At 35.8% G+C, this 25,970-nt stretch overlaps 1 protein-coding gene across 23 annotated transcripts in view; it reads right to left on the reverse strand.

Moving 5' to 3' along the window:
• FUT8 (fucosyltransferase 8) overlaps positions 1-25,970 on the reverse strand; it is a 339,734-nt gene that overhangs the window by 45,876 nt on the left and 267,888 nt on the right. For all 23 annotated transcript variants that reach the window (XM_050799254.1, XM_050799257.1, XM_050799256.1 and 20 more), the window contains one exon: positions 20,240-20,477. In XM_050799254.1, the coding sequence (XP_050655211.1) occupies positions 20,240-20,477 (238 nt within the window). The remainder of the gene's footprint in view (positions 1-20,239; positions 20,478-25,970) is intronic.

The following is a 25,970-nucleotide window of genomic DNA, read 5'->3' on the forward strand; positions in this document are numbered from 1 at the left end:
TGTCAAACTATATAAGGTAAAAACTTACAGAATTGCAATGAGAATATACAAATTCACTATTATACTTGGAGACTTCAATAGCTGTCTATCAGTAATTGACATAACCAGCAGGGAGAATATTGGTAAAGATATAGCTGAACTGAGCGGCACCATCAATCTAACTTATTTATAGAATACTTCATCTGGCCACAGTAGAACGCACATTATTCTCAAGTTCACAGGGAACATTTCACCAAGATAAACAATATTCTGGCCTGCAAAACATACCTTAACAAATTTAAAAGGACAGATATCATACAAAGTATGCTCTCAGACCACAATGGAATTAATTAGAAATCATTAACAAAAAGATAGGTGAAGCACTTTGTGTTATTTATAACACAAGAATCAAAGAAATGTCAAGAAATAAAAAATATTTTAAACTAAATGAAAACAAAACATTAAAATTCATGGAACATTGCAAAAGTAGTACTTAAATGTAAATTCATAGCACTGAATACATATAATGAAAAGGAAGAAAAAGCTAAACCCAATTATCTAAGTTTCCATATTAGTTAACTAGAAAAAAGTACAAATTAAATCCAAAGTAAGCAGAAGAAATCAATGAAACTGAAAATAGAAAAACAACAGAGAAAATTAACAAACTGTAAAGCTAGTTCTTTGAAAATGTCAGTAAGATGAGTAAACTCCTAGTGAGGCTAACCGAGAAAGAAGGGGAGAAGACCCAAATTACTAATATTAGAAATAAAAGACAGGCCACAACAACTAATCACATGGACATTAAAACGATAATAAAGGAATATTACGGAGAACACTGTACCCACAAATTTGACAGCTAACATTAATTGAACCAATTCTTTGAAAGATCCAATCTACCAAAATTCATACAAGGAGAATCTGGTAATCTGAATAGGTCTCTATATTGATCAAATAAACCGAATGAACAATAATTTTCCAAAACAGAAAGTACCACACTCAAATTGTTTCACTGGTGAATGCTACCAAACATTTAAGGAACAAATGATGCCAATTCTGTGTAATCTCTTCCAGAAAATAGAAACAGAAGGAATCCTTCCTAAATCATTCTATGAGGCTAACATTACACTGATACCAAAACCACATAAAGACATCACAAGAAAGGAAACAAACTAATAGCTCTCATTAATGTAGATGCAAAATCCTCAACAAAATATTAGCAAATCAAACCTAACAATGTATAAAAAGAATTATACACCATGACCAATTGGAATTTATTTCAGACATCCAGTGCTAGTTCATCATTGAAAAGTCAATTACGATAGTCCATCAAATCAACAAGCTAAAGAAGAGAAATAATTTAATAATATCAATAGATACAAGAAAAGTAGTCCACCAAATCCAACACCTATTCCTGATTAAAAACTCTAAGCAAGAAAAAACACCTACAAACAACCTACAGCTAACAAACTGCATAATGGTGAGAAACTTGATACCTTCTTCCTAAATTGGGAACAAAAGAAGGATGGCCCCTCTCACCATTCCTATGTAACACTAAAAATAAAAGAAGCCAGTCAGTAGTGGAAGTCAATGGAATAAGACAAAAGAAAGAAAGAAAAGGTACACAGATTGGGGAGGAAGACATAAAACTATTTTTGTTTACAGATGATATGGCCATTTATGTAGGAAATCCCAAAAGTTGGCAACTCGCCCCTGTCCCTGCCAACCCCCAACGCCCCCCCCAAAAAAAGCAGCAAAAAAAAAAAAAAAACCCTGCTGGAACTAATAAGTAACTATATCAAGGCTGTAGGATACAAGGTTGATATGCAAAAGTCAAATGTGCCCAGCGCAGTGGCTCACGCCTGTAATCCCAACACTTTGGGAGGCCAAGGTGGGTGAATCACCTGAAGTCAGGAGTTTGAGACCAGCCTGGCCAACAGGGTGAAACCGCATAATCAGCTGGGTGTGGTGGCACGCGCCTGTAATCCTGGCTACTCGGGAGGCTGAGGCAGGAGAATCGGCTTGCACCCAGGAGGCGGAGGTTGCAGTGAACCGAGATCACGCCACTACACTCCCACCTCCGTGACAGAGCAAGACTCTGTCTCCAAAAAAAAAAAAAAAAAAAACACCACACAAAGAGAGCATTCTACTAAATCTAAGGCCTTTTCAGTTCAACTGAAAGGCCATATGAAGAAATAGTTTTAATTAAAGCATGAGTCACAGGTTACCTAAGACTTCTCAACCTGGGAAGAAACTTGTTCTGTTTGAATGGACAGAATAACGGTCCTTCAATATAGATGTTTTCAAGTTTGTAACTAAGAATTTTCTGGTTAATATTGACATAAAGGTTCTAATTTGATAAAAGTGGAAATACAGCTTCTCTAAAGTTCTCTTTCATGGTAAATAGATACATAAAATTTGCCCTCTTAATAAAACAGTTTCTTGTTCTTTGCTAATTGATGAACTTTTAAGACTTAAACTGACAAGCTCCTCTCCCTACCTGTATTTGATGGCATTTTCAATTCTTTGACAAAATCAATCATTGTACAGACTGTTCTTAACAACAAAAAAAAAACTCTTAACACTAACAACTTTAATCCTTCATTGAGAATGGCTTTAATGTAATAATATGGCATATCCATTAATAGGCTTCAACTATTAACCTACCTAAGTAGCTTTCAGGAACCATAGTTCCATGATAATGTGTGCTTTCTTTCATTTCAGCAGAGATTTATTTCATATTGAACTTATTATTTTAAAAAGAATCGATTCAAGAACAGGTGTCTCAGGCTAGATTTGGTATTGCATAAGTAAGCTTTGTGTTAGAGGACGATAAGAATAAATTTAAAATTTTAATTGAACAATTCCAGACACCAGAGGCAAACTTAAAGCTTAAAATGCTAAATAAAGCTAGCTGCCAAAAAGGGCAAGCTGGAGGTTACAACTGCAACAAAAATATAAAATCTCTCCATTTCTGCGGTGTCTTCTCCACATGGTAGACTGTGGCCTCTGCTCATCATTTCTGGTGGCCTCTGTTCACCATTTCTCTACTCTGGAGTTGTGAGAGGCATCTGAACCAAAGCAACTCCAACTTAAATAGGGGCTGGGTAAAATTAGGCTAAGACCTACTGCGCTGCATTCCCAGGAGGTTAGGCATTCTAAATCACAGTCTTAAGACAGAAGGTCAGCACAAGATACAGGTCATAAAGACCTTGCTGATAAAACAACTTGCCTAAAGAAGCCGGCCAAAACCCACCAAAACTAAGATGGTGAGGAAAGTGACCTCTGGCGATCCTCACTGCTCATTATATGCTAATTATAATACATTAGCATGCTAAGAGGCACTCCCACCAGCATCACTGACAGTTTACAAATGCCATGGCAACATCAAAAAGTTACCCTATATGGTCTAAAATAGGAAGGAACCCTCAGTTCCGTGAACTGCTCATCCCTTTCCCAGAAAATTCATGAGCAATCTACCTTCTGTTTAGCATATAACAAGAAATAATCATAAAAATGGGCAACCAGCAGCCCTCGGGGCTGCTCTGCCTATGGAGTAGCCATTCTTTATTCCTTTACTTTCCTAATAAACTTGCTTTCACTTTACTCTATGGACTTGCTCCAAACTGTTGTGTGAGATCCAAGAACCCTCTCTTGGGGTCTGGATTGGGACCCCCTTTCCGGTAATAGGGTTAACTTACAATAGCATAGCATAGAACTGTCCAAAGTGAAGGAAAATTAATTTTTTGAATAATTACCATTTCAAACTATCTACAATTACATTTCTTTAAATTAATTTAGAAGAGAGTTGACTGCATTATTCTCACTGATCTACATGGCCACTGACAGAAAGCAAATTCTTCTTTCAGTGGTGCCAGGGGAAACTGTCCAAATCTCCTTTTTGAATTAGGAAATAGGGTGGTACTTTGCAAAAATGTGTTGTCTCATACTCCATTGATAAAAGACTGTAAAATAAGTTTTTTTTTTTTTTTTTTTTTTTTTAAGTCTGAGCTTTTACCTTCCTATTTCTTGTCACTGGCCTAAATATAGAGGAGGCAGGAAAGGAGACAGAGCAAGGGCCTTTAAAAATCCACAGATTCAATAATCTTTTTCTGTGAGTTTCTCTTATCTGTGGCCCCTAATACAAAATGGCATTTGATTAATTTAAATTAAACTAATTCAACATGAAACTGGATAATAACATACTGTTTTACCAAAAAAGCATGTAAGAGTCCATTTTCATGCTGCTATGAAGACATACTCGGGAAAAAAAAAAAAAAAAGAGGTTTAATTGACTCACAGTTTCACAGGACTAGGGAGGCCTCAGGAAACTAAAAATCATAGTGGAAGGCAAAACAGGCATGTCTTACATGGTTGCAGGTGAGAGAAGTGAGAGAGGGAAAATGCCAGATGTGCTTACCAAGCTCGTGAGAACTCACAATCACAAGAACAGCACAGGAGAAACTGCCCCCATGATTCAATTACCTCCCCTCAGATTCTTTCCTTAACACTTGGGGGTTAGAATTCAAGATGAGGTTTGGGTGGGGACACAAAACTAAACCATATCAAAGCAATAGTTTTAAAATGCTAGTTTGCCCTTGACAATAGATAATATCTTCAAAATATAGCTTTTGGAACCATTTCTTTCCATTATTTTTAAAGAATGATATGAGTAGATCGAGGGTTCAGACTATTTTTTAGCCACAACTCAAAGACTACATTCAAATCTTTTGAGAAGGATTATTTCTTCTCTTTTTGTCATTTTTGCATATTCTAAAGACCTACTGGTAATTCATTTCCATGAAACAGAATTGCAAGGCAGTCTTTAATAAAAGATGGCAAATGTAATAATTTACAGATGTGTTTTTTTATGCATCTGTGGTTATTCCTGTTTTCACTCAATTACATAGATAATTCCAATACTAAAATACAGAGGAATATGTACTGATAAATATTTAAGGGTATATTATAGTTATTATAGAAGCCTTTTTATCAAACTGAAAATACCATTAAATATATATATTTTAGGCCGGGCGCGGTGGCTCAAGCCTGTAATCTCAGCACTTTGGGAGGCCGAGACGGGTGGATCACGAGGTCAGGAGATCGAGACCATCCTGGCTAACATGGTGAAACCCCATCTCTACTAAAAATACAAAAAACTAGCCGGGCGTGGTGGCAGGCGCCTGTAGTCCCAGCTACTCGGAGGCTGAGGCGGGAGAATGGCGTAAACCCGGGAGGCGGAGCTTGCAGTGAGCCGAGATCGCGCCACTGCACTCCAGCCTGGGTGACAGAGCGAGACTCCGTCTCAAAAAAAAAAAAAAAAAATATATATATATATATATATATTTTAATATAATATCAATGCCAACCAAAATATCTGCATCAACATATAACACAGAAACCAAAGTTGCTACTTATCATTAATGTATATTCTTTTCAGGCTAAGAAAAATGTTCCAAGAAGAGATTTCATTTATTCAAATGAGAAACATTTAATTTAAATTATATATCCACAATAGAATAGGGAACAGTGATTTGCCCACATACACATTAATTAGTTCAATGATTATATATTAATATTAATGATATTCAGAAAAAGAAATAGCTTGAAGCTATTATCAGATTTTTTAAAAATGTCACAAATATAGACATAATATTCATTACTCATACAATGGATGCTATTCTATACAAACTGTAAAATCAGGGAATCTTTATGCCTCCTCTGCTTTTATTTTTGGTGTTTGGAATATTTTTCAATCCACATAAAGTAATCTATCCTTTTTTCTCTTTGAGAATAAAATTCCTCAATATCTAAATATTTGATTATTTAACTGTCACACTCTAAATTATGCTGACAGAAAATGCATCTCCCAATGTACTTTAATATTTTTCTGTGTGCTTAATTTACAAAATATAAATCGTTCATGGTAGTGTTCATTCTATCTTTGGCACTGTTTACAACCAAGGGTTGAGTAATAACAATGCCGATCTTGTGTCATTTCCTCAATTCAATTAAAAAGTTTCCTAACAAGCAATTCTGTATTAACTTGACAACTTTTGCCAATTTTCTTCAAAAGCATGGTTTCATTTTTTTCGCTCAAATTAATGCAATTGTATTATAAAATTACATGCTGAATTCCTAAAAATAAGAAACCTGGCCAGGCGTAGTGGCTCACACCTGTAATCCCAGCACTTATGGAGGCCCAGGCGGGCAGATCACGAGGTCAGGAGTTCGAGACCAGCCTGGCCAACATAGTGAAACCCCATCTACACTAAAAATACAAAAAATTAGCTGGGTGTGGTGGTGGGCACCTGTAATTCCAGCTACTCGGGAGGCTGAGGCAGAAGAATCACTTGAACCTGGGAGGCGGAGGTTGCATTGGGCCGAGACGGTGCCATTGCACTCCAGCCTGGGCGACAAGAGTAAAACTCCGTCTCAAAAAAAAAAAAAATTAAATAAATAAATAAATAAATTGCAATTACTGTGAATGTAAACATTGGTTTACAGTTTTGCTAATCCAATGACAGCTAAGACGGAATACAAAATGCAAGGTTTATTTAATTAAGGCACTACTATTTTCACATTTTTACAGCTTAAAAAATACTTGCACTGAAGCACCCTCTATCAGATTTGTTTTTGATTCACTTGAAAAATACAAGATAACTATCAGAACCAATTTTTTATTCACAACTGACTAAAGGGTAAACTAAGAAGCAGATGTTTTGATGCACTCTTCTACATAATTCAGCAAATAAGAAGTAGAAGGAGAAATAATGCCCAGGAGTTCTGGTATCCTGGAATGTCACGGGCAAGTATTTTTATCATCACCTGTCAAGTACTCCAGGTGTGCAGATTTGTATACCTAAGATTTCTGGTCACTTTACAACTTTTTCAAAAGCAGTTCAAATGCCATTTCTTCCTAGTTTTCTGGCTGGAATGACTACAACCTCCAATCCCTTTGGGTTCCTTTTTTTTTTTTCTGAGACAGGGTCTTGCTCTATTGCCCAGGCTGGAGTGCAATAGCATGATCCTAATTCACTGTAGCTTTGAACTCCTGGGCTCATGCAATCCTACCTCAGCTTCCCAAGTAGCTGGGACTACAGGCATGTGCCACCATGCCGAGCTAACTTAAAAAAAAAATTTTTTTAAGAGACCAGGTCTCACTATGTTGATGAGCTGGTCTTAAACTCCTAGTCTGAAGCGATCCTCCTGCATCAGCCTCCCAAAGTGTTGGGATTACAAGCATGAGCCACCATGCCTGGTGCCTTTGGGATTCTTGTTTAAATCTTAATAATAACATCACTAACCAAATTTTGCCTCATGAGGCAGACTTTTAAAATGTTTGTGTTTATTTCCTATTTGGATTGGGAGCTTCTGGAGTTACAGGGACTCTCTTTAACCATCTTGAGGTTGGCAAACATGTTCTGTAAAGGGCCAGATAGTAAATATTTTATGCTCTGCAGGCCACATACGTCTCTGTCACATCTTCTTTTTAAAACAACCTGTTAAAAAATATAGCAAGCCTTACAAAACCAGGCTGTGGGTGTTGTAGTTTACTGATCCCTGAGCACAACATTGAAAGGTCAGATTTTGAAGTCAGACTGGGTTTCTGTATCTTAGTGGCTGTACTACCTCTGGCAAGTTACTTACCTATATAAAATGTGGATAACAAGGGTTATTGTGAATATTAAATGAGATAATATATGTAATGTTCTTAGCACAGTAACACAGTATGGTTCACTAAATATTAGCTACTACTGTAATGTGATCACAATCATAGTGCCTGAACTGAGCAGTACTCAATATGTTTACTGAATCAAAGATATCCAAAAACACACTCACATACACACATACAACTGAGATTTTATAAAGAAAATGCCTTAATTAGTCTATAGTTTTAAATGCAAAAGTATTTTTTAACTAAGTTATTTTCAGTTTTACTGAAAACATTAGAAATAAAAATCTTTAAAGTCTTAATATTAGGATAATTTTAACCAATGCAAAAAAATGAAGGTAAGGTTCCACCATAATAAAGCTTGTAAGAAACCAAGAGGATTAATTCTAGTGAAATTTTGTTATAAACAACAAGGCTATCACATTTTTAAAACATTCTTCAAACATTTCCATGCCTATTACTTCATTTGCTCTTCACCAGAAACCTTTGCATCACATAGATAAGGTGGTATGTTCTTTATTTGATAGATTCAGAAGGAGATTAAAATTTTTCAAGAACCATTCTGCTTATCATAGACTATTCAATTTAAGAAAACCGAGGAGCAAGTATTGGCCAGTATTAGGCAATGAGGAGACAAAAATAAATAGGACAAACTTCTTAAAGAACTCACGGCCGGGCGTGGTGGCTCACGCCTGTAATCCCTGCACTTTGGGAGGCCGAGGCGGGCGGATCACGAGGTCAGTAGATGGAGACCATCCTGGCTAACACGGTGAAACCCCGTCTCTACTAAAATACAAAAAATTAGCCGGGCGCGGTGGCGGGCGCCTGTAGTCCCAGCTACTCCGGAGGCTGAGGCAGGAGAATGGCGCGAACCCGGGAGGCGGAGCTTGCAGTGAGCCGAGATGGTGCCACTGCACTCCAGCCTGGGCGACAGAGTGAAGACTCCGCCTCAAAAAAAAAAAAAAAAAAAAGAACTCACAACATAGTCAAAGAAACATGTAAACAAACTGTTTAAATACAGTGAAAACATTGGGTCAATTGGAGGGAAATATCACAAAGGGAATGATACTAAAAGATAAATAGGATTTCATGGGATGAAGTGGAGGAAATATATTCTCTAGAGAGAAAGAATTACATATTCCCAGTATAGCAGTAAAAGTACACAAAACTTTCATTTCAAGGAATACAGTTGTAGGTGGACTAGTGAATTATGGAGTGCAGGGCACATTTTGAAAAGCAGGCTGTTTATGTGAAGGGGCTTATATCCTACATTCTAAGCAAGGAGTTTCTATACGCTAAGCAGCCATGGAAGGCTTTAGGAAAGGACAGAAAGTCATATTTGGTTTTGAAAATATCATTCTGATGGCACTGTGGAAGACAGATTAAAAGGAGATGGATTCTGAGAGCAGAGGAGATATTGAAATAATTTTTCCATAGAGGGAATGGGCATATGTAGGCAAGTTAAAGAAATGCATACTTTCCTATGACCTAACAATACCACTTCTACGCACATGTACAGCTTTCTAATCAACATGCTGTGAAATATTTGATGGCTGATAAAAATTTAAGTGTAAGGATAGACATAAATAGAGCAGCTAAACAGGATGGAGAAACCAGAAATAGATCCATATATTACTGATTGATTTTAGACAAAGACACCAAGGCAATTCAAATAGGAAAAGTTTTCAACAGATAAGGTTGGAACAACTGAATAAAAATATGGAAAACAATGGCCTTAACCCTTATGCGACACATGAAAATTAACACTAGAGGGATCATAAACATATATGCAAAAGCTAAAACTATAAAGTTTCTGGAAGAAAACACAAGAGAATATCTTTAGGTAATCTATCTTCTGCCACTGGTACTCCTGGTTCTCAAGCCTTCAGACTGGAACTGGAATCTACACCATCAGCCCTCCAGCTCTCTGTCTGGCCTTTTAACTATAATACAGTACTGGCTTTCCTGGGTCTCCAGCTTGCAGATGGCAGATGGTGGAACTTCTCAGACTTGATAATTGTGTGAGCTAATGATAAGGTACTGATCTTATAATAAATCTTTCAGGCTCTATCTCACTATATATCCTATTGGTTCAGTTTGTCTGAAGAACCCTGACTAATACAGTGGGCCATGTAGTCTCTGTTGCAACCATTCAACTCTGCCACTGTGGTGTAAAAGCAGCCACAGACAAAACACTAACTAACTAATGGGCATGAATGTATTCTAATAAAACCGTATTTACAAACATAGGCAGGGGGCTAAATTTGGTCTGAGGAACATAGTTTGTCAAGCCCTTTTTTAGACAATAAGATTTTACATGTAACACGCTGTCAGAGACCTCTGTAGCTTTGCCACCATCCCCCAGATGATAATATGGGCAGTAAAAATAATTTTTACATATAGTATAATGTGATAAAGTTTGTAAGCACTGCCCTAGGAAAATTAATATATATGCACAAACAGATATGCATAAAGATACTCACTGTCACTGTTTATAATGGCAAAAACTTGAAATAATTTATATGTTCATCAATGAGGCAATATATAAATCATGATACAGATGTACAAAAATTACAATAGTTGAATGAACTCAATTTCCATTATTAATGCATACATGAAACAAATGGCTGCCTCTAAGATGGTCATTTATGACAGGCCATAAAATAATAATCTTCCCTCTGAAATAGAGACATCACATAACTTTTAAAATGTAGATATCACATTCTGAATTCAATCTAGGTATTATATTTCCAAAGAACGCAGAAAGATTGCTGTATAGATTCTAATATCTCAGTTTGGGTGGCCCCATGGTTGGTACTGGATCTAATCTAGAAAAGCAGAACATATAGTATAATGCCTATTTTTGTCAATGTCATATTATTAATTCTAAATTATATGGATCGAGATTTGCCAGATGTGGCAGCAGAGGCAGCTATTTAACCTACTCCCCAACTCCTACATTTGATTTCAGTGAACACAGCAAGATGGACAGTGGCAGCAAAGAAAGAAAAATACTGGTGATTTACTCATTCATCAACTACTTTTTTCACCATGCCTTAAAATCCCACTGAAGTGTTCTAGTTCATTCCTAGCCAGAACCTAGATGTACTATATTCTCCCAGAATAATAGCTTCAAATATAATATACAAGACCCAAAACCTAGAGAGGACGGGATCATGCTACAGTGCTTCAATACTACGTTTTTGATTGCTTACATAATCTCTGCTGGTCTGGCATTATGTAGCTCCTTCTATTTAATAGAGAGGTACCAAAGGGATGTTTTCTCAGTCAAAGGCCCTCACTTTTATGTATTTCTAATATTCAGATCCTTAGGATTTGTACAATTCCATTGCTAGTGTTTAGACAAAAAAAACACTTTTAACTGAAAAACCCCTCTCTACTTTTAGGTAAAAGTTACTTGTAAATTCCCACCTGGGGTATGTTCAGATTCCTAAGCGTTCGCTCCCACAGAGTAGAGCCTTCCCAGGGGCCTATTTTTGCTTCTCTTAGTATTATACACATATTAGAGCTCCAAGACAAAATGGTTTATTCCTAGTATCCACCTTTACTCCCAGCCATCATCCTATCAACTTGCAGACCTTAAGAAGACTAACTGAAGACTGTACTGAAGACTGTTTTGTCAGGAGAGCTCTCTGACTGGGGTCAGCAAAGGCTCTATCTAAGAAGGCAACCCTGTCCCAGAAACTAAGAGAAACTGGTCAGCTCCTTGATTAGGAGCATATTTTTGATGTCTAATCAGTCTAGACACTGAGATTTTTACAGGGCAACCTAAATAAAACCCAACAGAAGTGGAGAATGATCCTCATGTGGGCTGGGGGAGCTAGGCAGTCAAAGCTGGCTCTCCTTGGGAGGATGGCTACACAAAAAGCCATCAAGTAGCTGAGTTTCATTAATGTTGGCTGTTAAAGTTAAAAGAAGTCCTGCTGAAACTCTATAACCCAATTATGCTATTATTATAATTTTGCTTTGTTCCCATAAAACTAAAGTGGTAATAATAACATATGGTGATTTAGAATATATAAAGCACTGTAAAATATATTATCACTCTGAATGCTCATAACAACTCTGTAAGGCACACAGAACAGGGAGGTTAAGGGACACTACCCAAAGTCACACAGTTAATAACTTCTGACTCCAAATCAATGACATGGATCTGTCCCGGTAGATGATGTTCTTCTTCATTCTTTAAGAGCTCAGCTCATGGATCTAGTGAAGTCTCTAATTCCTTCAGCCAGAAACAGATTTTCAATTCTCTGGTGGCCCACAGGACTTTATACCTCTCTTATGACAGTACCTTTTTCCTTTTTTACATTTACAGATGTATGGGTCTCATGATACTCAATGACAAATTCCTGAAGAGTCATCCTTATACTCCCCATGGCATTTAGAAACATTCAAATTTTTACTGAATGACTAATGCACTTCCCTGTTTATGATAGTGATCCATTTTTTTTAAAGAAACTCTGTAATTAAAAACATTATAAATATAAATGTGCCCATTACTTATACCTAATACAGTACTTGTTGGCAGTTGTACTTTTTCAAAAGTAAAGTTAGATATCAAAATCTGAACAAGAATGATAACTCTAATTGTAATATATATTTTGGGAAAATCAATATGACTTATAGTATCATTAGTTGCAATTTCTTGCTTCCAGGGAATATAACCTGAATTAAGTTTAATGGCTACTTATAATAGGAGACTAAAATTGAATCAAAAGGAGGACCTCTTTAGGAAGAGGTGGACTCAACTCTTAATTATTTTCAATAACTGCTAAGAATATTTTTGATCTTTTTATTCTGGGATGCAAAACAAAAAAAAGAAGCCCGATACCAAAGTATCATCTAAGAAGGTTTGTGATTCTGTAATCTGCTTCTGATCTTCTGCTAAGGCAACAAAAATGCATGAGGAATAAAGTCTATTACTTAAACACACACACGCACACACACACACAAATATGTCTTTTTTTCCAATGGAACCTAATGTACAAACCACTATAGAACTTTCTTACTGAGCAACATACTTTTGGAGGGGAAAAAAATATGTATAATTCCACTAAAGATCACAGACTTTATTATTTCCTATTCCACGAAATTAGCCTACGATTTATATAACCCTGAGAAAGGGAGACAAAGAAATTATAGATTCACATCATACTCAGAGCTCTGGCATATAAAACTAACCAAAAGGGATAGGATGCATTCTTGACTTTCTTCAAAATTTCAACAATTACCTTGTTTGTAGAATCACTCTAATGTGATCCACATGTTTTAAGCAAATAAGACTCTGTTATCAAAGTACTACTAAAAGATTGCAATCTTCTTTTTCTATACTTTGATGTTTGAGTTGAAGGTCAACTGTGACTGAGACTCAAAGATTCACATGAGTATGTCTGAGGAAAACAGAAAAACCCAAATACTTACAAAAGGAAGAAAGGAAGGCAAGGAGGGAAGGAAGAAGGAAGGAAGGATGGGGGGTGAATCAGTCAACTGACTACTAGCTCCTATTAGAAAAAAGATTATTTACTTTGTAATCTAGCTCCACTAGAATGTTTAAAACACGACTCAATTTGTAATAATTTATGCCAAACCTTTAAGGAATACACCTATCATAATAGGTATGTCAGTACTTATAAAAACATTGACAATTTCTGAGACAGTTATCAAGGCTATGTGGCCCAGACACCCCACAGGAAATTAAGAACACTGGATTCTATCTCTAGCTCTAACAACCTTTGATAGGTTCTAAATAGACTTTAGGGGATTTTTCAGAAACTTTTCCAATGAAATAGTTTGCGCTCCACAATGAGGTGGATGCTACTAAATAGGTATTGCTTTTTCCTAAATCACACCTCTTTTTACGTCTGAACTCATTCTGCCAGACCTTTTCTAAAAAGGGGAGAATAAATTGCTAAAAAGATTCATTCTTAGTTAACAGACTTTTTTCAAAACACAATCTACAGCTTAATAAAAGTGCCTCACACAGCGTGAAGGGTAATGTTTTGAAATTTGGATGGGGATCTGGGGGGAGAGGTTTTATTTGTTTATTACATTTATTTTTTATTTATTTATTTTTTTGAAACAGAGGCTTGCTCTTGTCGCCCAGGCTGGAGTGCAGTGGCTCGATCTCTGCTCACTGCAAACTCCGCCTCTCAGGTTCAAGCGATTCTTCCATCTCAGCCTCCTGAGTAGCTGGTATTACAGGTTCCCGCCACCACGCCTGGCTAATTTTTTTTTTATTTTAGTAAAAATGGGGTTTCACCACGTTGGCCAGGCTGGTCTTGAACTCCTGACCTCTGGTGATCGGCCCGCCTCAGCCTTCCAATGTGCTGGCTGGGATTACAGGCATGAGCCACCGCGCCCGGCCTCTTTTTTTACATTTAATGTGCTCTGGTCAAACGCTTAGCACTGTGTAAATAACCTAGAAGGTAAATAACCTAGAAGTGCCTTGCTGCCTTGCTGCCATATGGAGTCTCTGTCAAGGTAAAACAAACAGCTAAAAAAACCTCACAGAATGGTGTTTCTTAAAATATTCCACCAAAATGCTAACAGCAGTGGAGGGTAAACTCATACTACTGAGAATATGAAGACTGGCCTCAATCAATGGGCTGGAGTTTGATCAAATTTTCATTTTATACCATTATAGATCTTGTTTTATTATTTGAAAATGATTTAGCTTATCTACCAGTAAATAAAATTAATAGTCCAAGAAAAGGTACCATGTTTTATCCTGGTAGGTTGCAAATCTCTAATTAACTTTCCCCAGGTTTACTCACAACTCAATTTGAGCACAGGATAAATATGAAAATAAATATCTATAATTGTAAGAGTGTAGGCTCACAAGGGTCAAGGCTATAATGTGGACAAAGCTTTAGTTCCCTATTCCCATATTTCCTGATGATCTCAATGAGATTTTAATGAGACACCATAGACTTCTATCTCCTCAAGTGGGAAATGAAAGAAGATGTCATGGTGAAAAGCAGTTTGACTTCTTCTGAGACATAAGTATATTCTAACTGGTATTTTAAATTCCTGAAACAAAGATCTTTCTTTCTTTTATGGCTCATAAGTAATAAAACAAAAAAGTTTTATAGCAGTTGAATCAAAAGTCCTTATGTATCTGCAATTACACTTATTTAGGTTAATGATTCTAAAAGGAGTCAGGTAAAGGCAGAGAAACCTACTAGAATCTTGGAGAGGAGACATCTAGCTTTTCAACTATATGTGGTATCAACTCACTCTCCAAATCGCCTCCCTGCACAACCACATCTTTCCTGCAACAAAGCCAGTTTCACTAATTACACAGAATAACCACTACAAGCAAGAGTATACCAGAAGGTAGAAATCTCAGGTATGTTGAGATAAAAAAAATACTTAGAACTGCTGAAGGCTTAAGGTAGCTGCAGAGAGACTCTATGAGTGGCCCAGAAATTTATTTTGATTAAATGGTGGATTTATTAAGCATAGAGATATTCTGAATGTCTAGAAGTTATTATCAGAAGTTATCTTGCTTCTATGTATTTCTTTCAACTTTTCCATTTAACTTTAAAAAAATACATATGAAGTTCTTATGAAGGCATGATTTTCATCTCAGAATAAAAGGATAGCTTTCCTGTTGTTGCAGCTTGTAACCCAATAATATATTCCAGGTGGACAGGGAGGTAGGTAATAAGTATCATGAGTTTTTTTAAAGAGCTAAACTGAGGTTCAGAAGCTAAAGTTAATTCACCAAGTTCAGAAAGCTAAAAACAACAGAACTGGATCAGACTCACAGTCCAATATCCTTCCCCTCTCTCAGATCACCTAAACAGAGAAATCAAGATTTTTTGCAGCATAAGGGATCAAAAATAGTAAATGTACTTGTTTTAAGTTTCTATTAATACAATTATCAAAGACTGAAAATACTACTGTAAAAAGACTTAACAGACACATATCTATAGCCTAATACATATATTATACCTATATATTCTTAATCACATTATTGCTTAGTATCAGTTTATAAATTGGTCTACCTGACGTCAATCATTATTAAGGATACAACTTGGTTAGAATATTTAGATGATTCCAATAGACATCTTAGTAGTTTTGTAAAGGTTAAAATATCAGTTTCAAAGGAAAGATTGAAAGTATAATTTCATTTGTGTTCTACTTGCTAAAGATTTTCCTTCTGACCTGAGTGAGATATTTGAATAAACAGTTTAATAGTTAAGAGATAACAAAAAAAGGCACCTGAAATCAACTTCTTATAACTCTGTCTACTCTCTAAACCAAAATCAAAAAAAGAGCTTTGAATCTCAAATTAAAACCTATCAGTTTTAGTGAAGAACAAAAATACACAACCATCAAAATGGAAATCCTATAAGTGATGCTTGTTTTTAAAATGAAACATTAGCTAGTCTCTCAGCATTCAAGCTTTACAATGAACTACTACTAGTTCCCCTAGTGACTCCATGTTCTCTTGCCTCTCTTTCTACATGTTGTGCCCACTGACAGAAGATTCTTCCACCATGTCCCTTCCTGGTTGACTCCTACGCATAATTTAGGTCTCAGCTTAAAAATCATTTCTTCCAAAAGAACCCCAAATATGTATTAGATATTTGCTTCAGGACAGTCTTAACTTACCCATACTACCACATTAGCACAGCATATTTTAATTGCTTATTTAGTTGTCTACCTTTCCCCCTTGACTGCCCTTTACAGGAAAGAGACTGTGTCTGTCTTCATGTAGTCCAGCATAGGTATCTAGCAAACAGCAAATACTTTAACTGAATTACTTTTATTTTAAGGCTGCCGCCACATAAACCTTAAAGATGTCAAATAAAACTCTTTGACTAAAACCTTTTGGAAATGAGGCATGGAGAGAAGGTTAACATTCAGTTTAGATAAGTGAATATACCAAATGGTCATCTACCTAGACATGTATTTAAACCAGGCACCTCGCCTCCAGGGCATCAAACTTCATCATATTTATAAATTATTTTTTTACTAGTCATTATTTTCATTTACAAATAAAATTTTTCAATTACATTTATCATATTAAGAATTCAGTTTAACTTATTTATTTTTTAGATAGTGGGAAAAGACAAGAGGAGGAAAGACAAAATAGTCTAGGTTAACTGTTAAGGGGAATAATTTTTAATTTTTACAAGGAAAAAGTTTGAAGTGAGGAACTGAATTTAAATGGAGTTCTCTATCACTAAACCATCTATTCAATGGTATTTATATAAGCTAGAACTGTATTTTGAAAGCTAGTCATCATATATAGCCTAAAATAGTCAATATCTTTTTAAAAACCAAATTATAAATTGTTGAGGCCAGGCACAGTGGCTCATGCCTATAATCCCAGCACTTTGGGAGGCTGAGGTGGAAGAACTGCTTGAGACCAGGAGTTTAAGATCAGCCTGGGCAATATAGTGAGACCTTATTTCTAACAAAAAATAAAGTAACTAGTTGGGCATGATGGAGCATGCCTGTAGTCCCAGGTGCTGTGGAGGCTGAAGTGAGAGGACTGCTTAAGCCCACAAGTTCGAGGCTGCAGTGAGCTAGGATCATGTCCCTGCACTCCAGCCTGGGTGTCAGAGTAAGACTCTGTCTCTAAAAACAAAACACAGCAAAACAAAAATAAATAAATAAACAAATAAATATTGTTGAAAGGTACTTCAAATCATTAAACATAAAGGCAAGATTCCCATTTTGAATTATCACAAGCAATCTATGTGGAAGAATTGGGTCTAGTATGTGTAGTTAGTTCAGGTTGAGGAAACATCTTGTGGTGTAAAAAACTAAATTGATCATTTCATCATCAACCTTAGGACATGTAAACTATTAGGAATAGACATGGCATGTACAGGTGATGGGAAATATTTTGATTACTTTTTACTGGAAGCATCACCTTTAGTATTTTCCTTCACTTAACCATTTTACTTGGTACAAAGGATATAGTTTCACACACAAACATAAAATAATGCAGAAGAAAAATAGATGTCAACCTATAATAAGGTATGATATAGCTATGAAATGATCAATGTGCAAACTAATTCCTGCACTGGTGGACAGACTTGAACAAGAATTACTAAATTCCATCTGTAGGGACATCATGTCAAGTTATGTATGAACAATAATAATTTCACAGTAATGGTGACAAAGGAACTATCCCAAGATTTTTTTACAACTCAGAATGGCAACAGACATAGTTGATTTATAACTAACTAAAGGATTAATGTCAAGGAGCTTATTAAAATTCACTATTTCCTTTAATTCTTGGAAATATGTTCAATAGTTTCTCTAAAGGGTACATATATAATGTAAATAAGCAGACAGAAATCTATGGCAGTTATACTCTTCATAAAAACAAAAATATTCTAATCTTAAAAGAAATCTCTTTTCAGATATAAGATTGGTATCTAAATTATTAAAATTATTTTATTTAATTTCTAGTTATTCCAGGCAGTTTCTGTGCCTCTAATCATCATTCTGCTAGGTAAAGTGTTTGGCATGAGTTTACTGATAAGGACTTAGACGAGGGGTACGGAGAAGTAATGTGCTAACCAGAGTTCTGGCATTTATAAGCTGTATGACCCTGGGTAAGTCATTTAGCCTTTACTAGGCCTCTGATTCCAGATGAATAAAGAAAGGATGATTTCTATATCCTCTTTAGTTGTAACATTAAGAAATTCTGAGTGCTTGAAATTCAAGCCATTTAAAATTTTCATACCCTGTGGTTGCCACTACAGACTACAAAATGTACAAGTAAGAATTAAAAATCAAACAAACCAAATAACCACTTGTAGCATACAGGCAGGGCTAAACTGTATATTAAACCTGATAAATCTGGTAATTTCACTTTTCTGACTACCATCCAAAAAGTTTTCTCTCCCTAGAACCAGAGAAGCAAAGTTTGGCCCTGCCTATTATTTCCACAATCAAGGAAGTTTAAACTGAACTAAGTCCATGAAACGAAAAAAGTTAGCCATAGTGGGGCTGGCAGAGTTTCTTTTCCTGAATGATAGATTTAGTATCTTTCTAACCTTTATAACTGATCTGTTGGCACTAGCTGTTAAAAGTACAGACCAGATCAGGAGAAGATGAAACTTTAAAGCTCAACTAGGTTCTAGATAAAGAGGTTCACCTTAAAATCTGAAGTAAGTTAAAAATAAAAAATCAGTTGATATATAAAATGAGGCTTCTACCCTATAGAAGACAAAAATCACAAAATACTTTTAATCCATACAGGACTTCTTGCAGAGCAACTCAAAAGTATTTTATAGAAAGTACTCAATTAAGTTTCATGACACTTCTGCAAAGAGTCAGATATTATTACTCATTTTTTTTCAAATGAAGCAAAAGAAATGAAGGAACCAAAGTTACTTTGCTGATGACATAGCTCCCTATTTTGTATCTAGTGTTGTAGCTTGTGAAAAAAGGTACTTAGCCCCATAATAAATGATATTAACTGAAATGCTTGTTTTTAAAAAAATGTTGGAATTCCCACAAGATGTGAGTGCAGAGGATGTATATTGTCTTGCTTAGCATTTATCCTGATTACTTAATTCAGCATCTGTCACACTGTAGGCACTCATTATACATTTAATGAATAAAGGCTATTCATAGTAGCTAAAAATTACTAGATATGAGTTCATATATCAGGTAGTAAGTGCATTACATATATTATTTTATTTAATCTAGCAACAATTCAATAAAGTAAGTTATTACTCTTCATTTTACTGATAAGGAAACTAAGACCTAGGTTAAGTAACTTGTCCAAGATTACAAAACAATAAAGCCACAATTTAAACAAGGTAGCCCAACTTTAGATCTTAAAGATCATGATTGTAGAAAGAAAAGCACTAGGCTAGCAGTAAGAAACTCTTTTCTATATTCTACACCATCACCACTTCCTTGGAGAGAAAGGAAATTTCTTAGTGATCTATCTGCTTATAATGCCTAGTATAGTACCTTAGTCACATTACTATTAATTAAATGTTTCCTGAATACAATTAAAATCACACAAATTAGGCTTCATTTGAAGATAAAGTTACCAGCAAGGTCCACCTCAGTGGTTCTCAAAGCACAGTCCCTAAACCTAAAACTTTTGTCAGAAATTAAAACTCTCAGGCTGCACCCCAGACCTTCCCTATCAGAAAATGGAGTTTTATGAAGACTTCCAGGTGATTCTCATGCATGTTCATGCTACTCATATATAGTAGTCCGTATAAACTGGACTACTTTATATGATGATTATTTCATATTAAAATGAGTTCAATAATGTGAAATCATCCTACAGAATGAAAGGCATATCATTATAATTAAAATATTAAATTATGCTCCCTGAAAAAAACTCAGTGATTTTGCTAAATTCACATAAAAATGAGCATCAGAAATGAAATACATAATAAAATACTTTTAAAATAAAATACTGTTCTTCTAGATTTTATCTGGATAATGTATAGTATTCATGGATCCAGAGGAAAAGACAAGTATGTTCCATGAAGGACTACCTAGAAATCTAATAATCTGGTAATTGAGTGAATCAGCCCAGAGATCTCATATGCTGCACAAGCTCCTTACCTGACCAGTGTCCAGTGGAGATGCCAGATCTGTCTGTGCATGTCTCACTTACAGGCCTGAATACAGTCTCCCATCCACCAGTAGCATAGCGCCAATTCTGAGATTCCAAGATGAGTGTTCGCTGTGTGCCATATGCAATCATGAAGCAGTAGACCACATGATGGAGTTGACAGCCATAGCCACAGCCTTTGTTGATATTACACACCAGCTTCTTGGCTTTGCTGCAGTCCTTGGGATTCTGTCAGGGAGAAAGAGAAACAAAAATAAAGACAAGTACAGAGAGGTCAACTTCTCTTTTTTTTTTTTTTTTTTTTTTTTTGCTTTCAGCTTCAGGGGCACATGTGCAGTTTTGTTTTATAAACTGTGTGTCATAGGGGTTTGCTATACACCCCAAGTAATCAGCATAGTAAGTTATATGTGGTTTTTTGATCTTCACCCTCCTCCCACCTTTCACCCTCAAGTAGGCCCCAGTGTCTATAATTCTCTTGTGTCCATATGTACTCAACGTTTAGCTCACACTTTTAATAAGAACATGAAGTGTTTGGTTTTCTGCTCCTGCATTAGTTTGCTTAGGATAGTGACCTCCAGCTCCATCCATGTTGCTGCAAAGGACGTGCTCTCATTCTTTTTTAAGGCTTCATACTATTCCATGATATATATGTGCCACATCTTTTTTCTAGTCTACCACTGGTGGGTATCTAGGTTTATTCCATGTCTTTGAAATTGCAAATAGTGCTGTGATTAACATATAAGTGCATGTGTCTTTATAGCAGAATAATTTATATTCCTTTGGTTATATACCCAATAATGGGATTGCTGGGTCAAATGGTAGCTCTCTGAGTTCTTTGAGAAACTGCCAAACTACTTTCCAATGGTTGAACTAATTTACGTTTCCATTGGCAATGTATAAATGCCCCTTTTCTCTGCAGCCTCACCAGCATGTTATTTTTTGACTTTTTAATAACAACATTCTGACTGTTATCTCATTCTGATGGTATATCATTGTGATTCTGATTTGCATTTCTCTAATGATTAGTGATGTTTCATACTTATTGACTGTGTATATGTCTTTTGAAAAGTGTCTGTCATGTCCTTTGCCTTTTTAATAATGTTGCTTTTTGCTTGTTAAGTTCCTTATAGATTCTAGATATTAGACCTTTCATGGTTTGCAAATATTTTCTCCTGTTCTGTTGGTTGTCTGTTTACTCTGTTGATAATTTATTTTGCTGTTCAGAAGCTCTTTAATTAGGTTCCATTTGCCAATTTTTGTTTCTGTTGCAACTGCTTTTGGCATCTTCATCATGCAATCTTTGCCAGGGCCTATATCCATAATGGTATTTCCTAGGTTTTCTTCTAGAGTTTTTATGGTTTTAGGTTTTACATTTAAGCCTTTTATCTATCTTGACTTAATTTTTGTATACAGTGACAGGAAGGAGTCCAGTTTCAATCTTCTGCATATAGCTAGCCAGTTATCCCAGCACAGTTTATTGAATAGGGAGTCCTTTCTCCTTGGCTTGTTTTTGTCAGCTTTGTCAAAGATTAGAAAGTTGTAGGTGTATGACTTTATTTCCAGACTCTCATTCTGTACCACTGGTCTATATGTCTGTTTTTGTACCAGTACCACGCTGTTTGGTATGGTGATACATGGTATGGGTACCATGGTGTTTGGTACCAATACCATGGTTACTGTAGCCTTGTAGTGTAGTTTGAATTCGGGTAATGCGATGCTTCCAGCTTTGTTCTTTTTGCTTAGGACTGCTTGGGCTATTCAGGCTCTTTTCTGGGTCTATATGAATTTTAAATCAGTTTTTTCTAGTTCTGTGAAGAATGTCATTGGTAGTTTGATGGGAATAGCATAGAATCTGTAAATTGCTTTGGGCACTATGGCCATTTTAATGATATTGATTCTTCCTACCCATGAGCCTGGAGTGTTTTTCCATTTGTTTGTGTCATCTCTGATTTCTTAGAGCAGTGTTTTGTAATTCTCCTGGTAGAGATCTTGCACCTCCCTAGTTAGCAGTATTCTTAGGTATTTCATTCTTTTTGTGGCAATTGTGACTAGGATTCCATTCTTGACTGAGCTCTCACCTTGGACATTACTGGTGTATAGAATGCTACTGATTTTTGTACAGTGATTTTATAGCATGAAACTTTGCTGAAGTTGTTTTTCAGATCTAGGAGCTTTTGGGTAGGGACTATGGAATTTTCTAGGTGTAGGATCATACTGCCTGCAAAGAGAGGTAGTTTGACTTCCTTTCTTCCTATTTGGATGCCTTTAATTTTTTTCTCTTGCCTGCCTGTCTGCTCTGGCTAGGACTTTTAGAACTATGTTAAATAGCAATGGTGAGAGTGGGCCATCCTTGTCTTGTTCCAGGTCTCAAGAGAAAGGCTTCCAGCTTTTGTCCACTCAGTATGGTGTTGTCTGTGGGTTCGTCATAGATGGGTCTTACTATTTATAGGTATGTTCCTTCGATGGCTAGTCTGTTGAGGATTTTTAACATGAAGAGATTCTGAATTTTACTGAAAGCCTTTTCTGCATCTATTGAGATAATCTTTTTGTTTTTAATTCTGCCTATGTGATGAATCACATTTATGGATTTGTGTATGTTGAACCAATCTTGCATCCCAGGGATAAAGCCTATTTGATTGTGGTGAATTAGCTTTTTGATATGCTGCTGGATTTGGCTTGCTATTATTTTGTTGAGGATTTTTACTTCTTTGTTCATCAAGGATATTGGCCTGATGTTTTCTTTTTGTTCTTGTGTCTTTGCCAGGTTTTGGTATCAGAATGATGCTGCCCTCATAGAATGAGTTAGGAAGGAGTCTCTCCTCCTCAATTTTTTGGAACAGTTTCAGTAGGAATGGTGCCAGGTATTCTTAAATGTGTGGCAGAATTTGGCTGCCTATCCCTGGGCCTTTTCTGGATGGCAGGCTTTTTATTACTGATTAAATTTCAGAACTTGTTATTGGTCTGTTCAGGGTATGAATTTCTTCCTGGTTCAGTCTTGGGAGGTTGTATGTTTCCAGGAATTATTTATTGTAGGTTTTCTAATTTGTGTTCACAGAGGTGTTCATAATAGTCTCTGATGGTATTTTTGTATTTTTGTGGAGTTAGGGTGATGTTCCCTTAACTTCTCTTTACAGGTGACAAGTACCAAAAATCATAAAATAGGTCAGGACTGATCCAGTACGTTTCTTATTTAGGAAAGAATCCTGCTGGATTGGATTTCAATGAATCCAATGAAAACTATACGTACATATTTAAGGAGATTGCAGTGAAAAGCAAGTTTCTTGGGAAGAACTCTAAACAAATGTGAAATTAAGCAGTTACATTTAAAAAAATTCTTTCACTTCTCATTTTTAACACTGCATTTTGTTTTTTATTTTTTAATTTTAAGTATAAGGATACATGTGTAGGTTTGTATACAGGTAAACTTGTGTCACGGGGGGTTTGTTGTACAGATTATTTAGTCACCCAGGTTTTAAGTCTAGTATTCATTAGTTATTTCTCCAGATCCTCTCCCTCCTCCCACTGTCCACCCTCCGATAGGCCCCAGTGTCTGTGGTTCCCCCTCTATGTGTCCATGTGTTCTCATCATTTAGTTCCTACTTATAAGTGAAAACATGCAGTATTTGGTTTTCTGTTTCTGCATTAGTTTACTAAGGATAATGGCCTCCATCTCCATCCATGCCCCTGCAAAGGACATGATCTCATTCTTTTTTACAGTTGCATAGTATTCCATAGTATATATGTACCACACTTTCTTTACCCAGTCTACCACTGATGGGCATTTAGGTTGATTCCATGTCATTGCTATCGTGAATAGTGCTGCAATGAACATATGCATGCATGTATCTTTATAGTAGAATGATTTATATTCCTTTGCATACATATCCAGTAATGGGATTGCTGGGTCAAATGGTTTTTGGTTGAGTAATTTCCACACTGCTTTCTACAATGGCTGAACTAATTTACATTCCTACCAGCAGTGTATAGGTTCTTTCTTTCACTTCTTTATTACTCAGTCTCTTACTTCTTTCACTTCTTCATCACTCAGAACATGCAAATGGAATTATCTCTGAATTCAAAGTTGCATACATCAGTATCTTTATGAAAAAAGTAAAACAGTTCATTTATTCCAGCAGCATTTCAGCATTCTGAGCTTACCTTCTATGATGAAACTCAGATTATCTTAAAAGACAAATTCTAATTTCTCTGTTAATTCCATCTATCTCCACAATTTTATATATTACAACAAAATCTACTTTTTCATTATGAAGTAAAAGCCACTGAGTAAAGGGATACCTGATTTCAACAATTACAAAATATCAGGCATGGAACATTTAAAAAAATCATACTTGATAATAGCTACCAGCCATTTTTACAACGGAATGTAGAACGTGTTCTATACTGGCTAACTTGAGATGTAGTATGCCACTTTTTAATCGGGAGATCCAGAAAGCAAATGTTTAGCTAACATGATAATTTCTTTTTCTTCCATTCTAAAGTTCAACTTTGCTTTAATTTGGATGAGCTATTGCTAAATTATTCCCAGGCATCTTAGTTCTTCATATAACAAAATTAGTCTGAGAAGTTCTCCTAGCTGTTTTGTCTATGTGAGAGAGGATGGGTGACTCTAAGAACAGAATCTTTTATCCTACATAGCAAGAGGCAATGTAACCAGTTTTCAATTTATATGAGCCTTGAATAATGCAGTCACCAAACATCAACTCTAAAACCATTTTCCAGGGATATCATCGGTCCTGTCAAGCAGAGCCCTAGAAACAAAAGCTGCAGTTTGTAAAATGATTCCAAAGGAAAAACTGAGAAGGGAAAATACAAGTTACCTCCAGAAGAGGTACCTTTCATATTCAAATGTGTCACAGCAAGCTGGTCTTTTTTTAGATTAAAGCAGAAATACCATCAAGAACCTGAGGAAGAGTTAAGAGCCTTTTTGAATCTGAGAGAACCCTGATAAAATTCAGCAAGATTTGGTCAATATTGCTTCCACAATCAAGTAGTAGAGTTGGTGATTCTTTGAAACTATGAACTCATGGCAGACTCCTAAAGCAATAAGCATTCTCACACTTGTTGCTATAGCCACAAAAGATCTGAGAGGAACAGAGAAGTGTGGTAACATGTGGGAATGGGAGATCTGCATCATTTAATTTCTGTGCAATATTGTATAAGGATCCTGGGAATAAATAATATTCTCAAACTGATCCAAAGGTTTATTATTGACTCCATTTATCAAAAGAATGGACAAATAACACTGACATTTGTCAGATTTTCATGAGAAATAGAATACTTGAATATCACTAAAATTCATATGAATGAAAAAGGAAATGTCCTTCATATCTTCTTCAATAAACCTTTTCTTTTAGAACAGTTTTTAGATGTACTAAATTACTGCAAAGATAGCACAGAGAATTCCCATATACCTCACACCCAATTTCCCCTACTATTATATCTTACGTTAGTCGTCGTCTTCTTTTTTTTTTTTTAAAAAGAAAAAAAGAGTGAAGGAACATAATAATTGAAACATCTGACCTTTAGTTTGGAAACTATAGATTTTCTATTTAAAAGAAGACTCACATCTACATTTAAGAAAGTATATTCACTGTGTTAAGAACAGAGTTTGACTAGAACCTAACGCTTTGAGCACAAGAGCTGAGACCTAAAAGGGCAATCTGTACAAGTGGTTTAATGAATGATGCTTAGTGTATCTCA

This window comes from Macaca thibetana, chromosome 7 (genome assembly GCF_024542745.1).
Source record: "Macaca thibetana thibetana isolate TM-01 chromosome 7, ASM2454274v1, whole genome shotgun sequence".
Classification (NCBI taxonomy): domain Eukaryota; kingdom Metazoa; phylum Chordata; class Mammalia; order Primates; family Cercopithecidae; genus Macaca; species Macaca thibetana.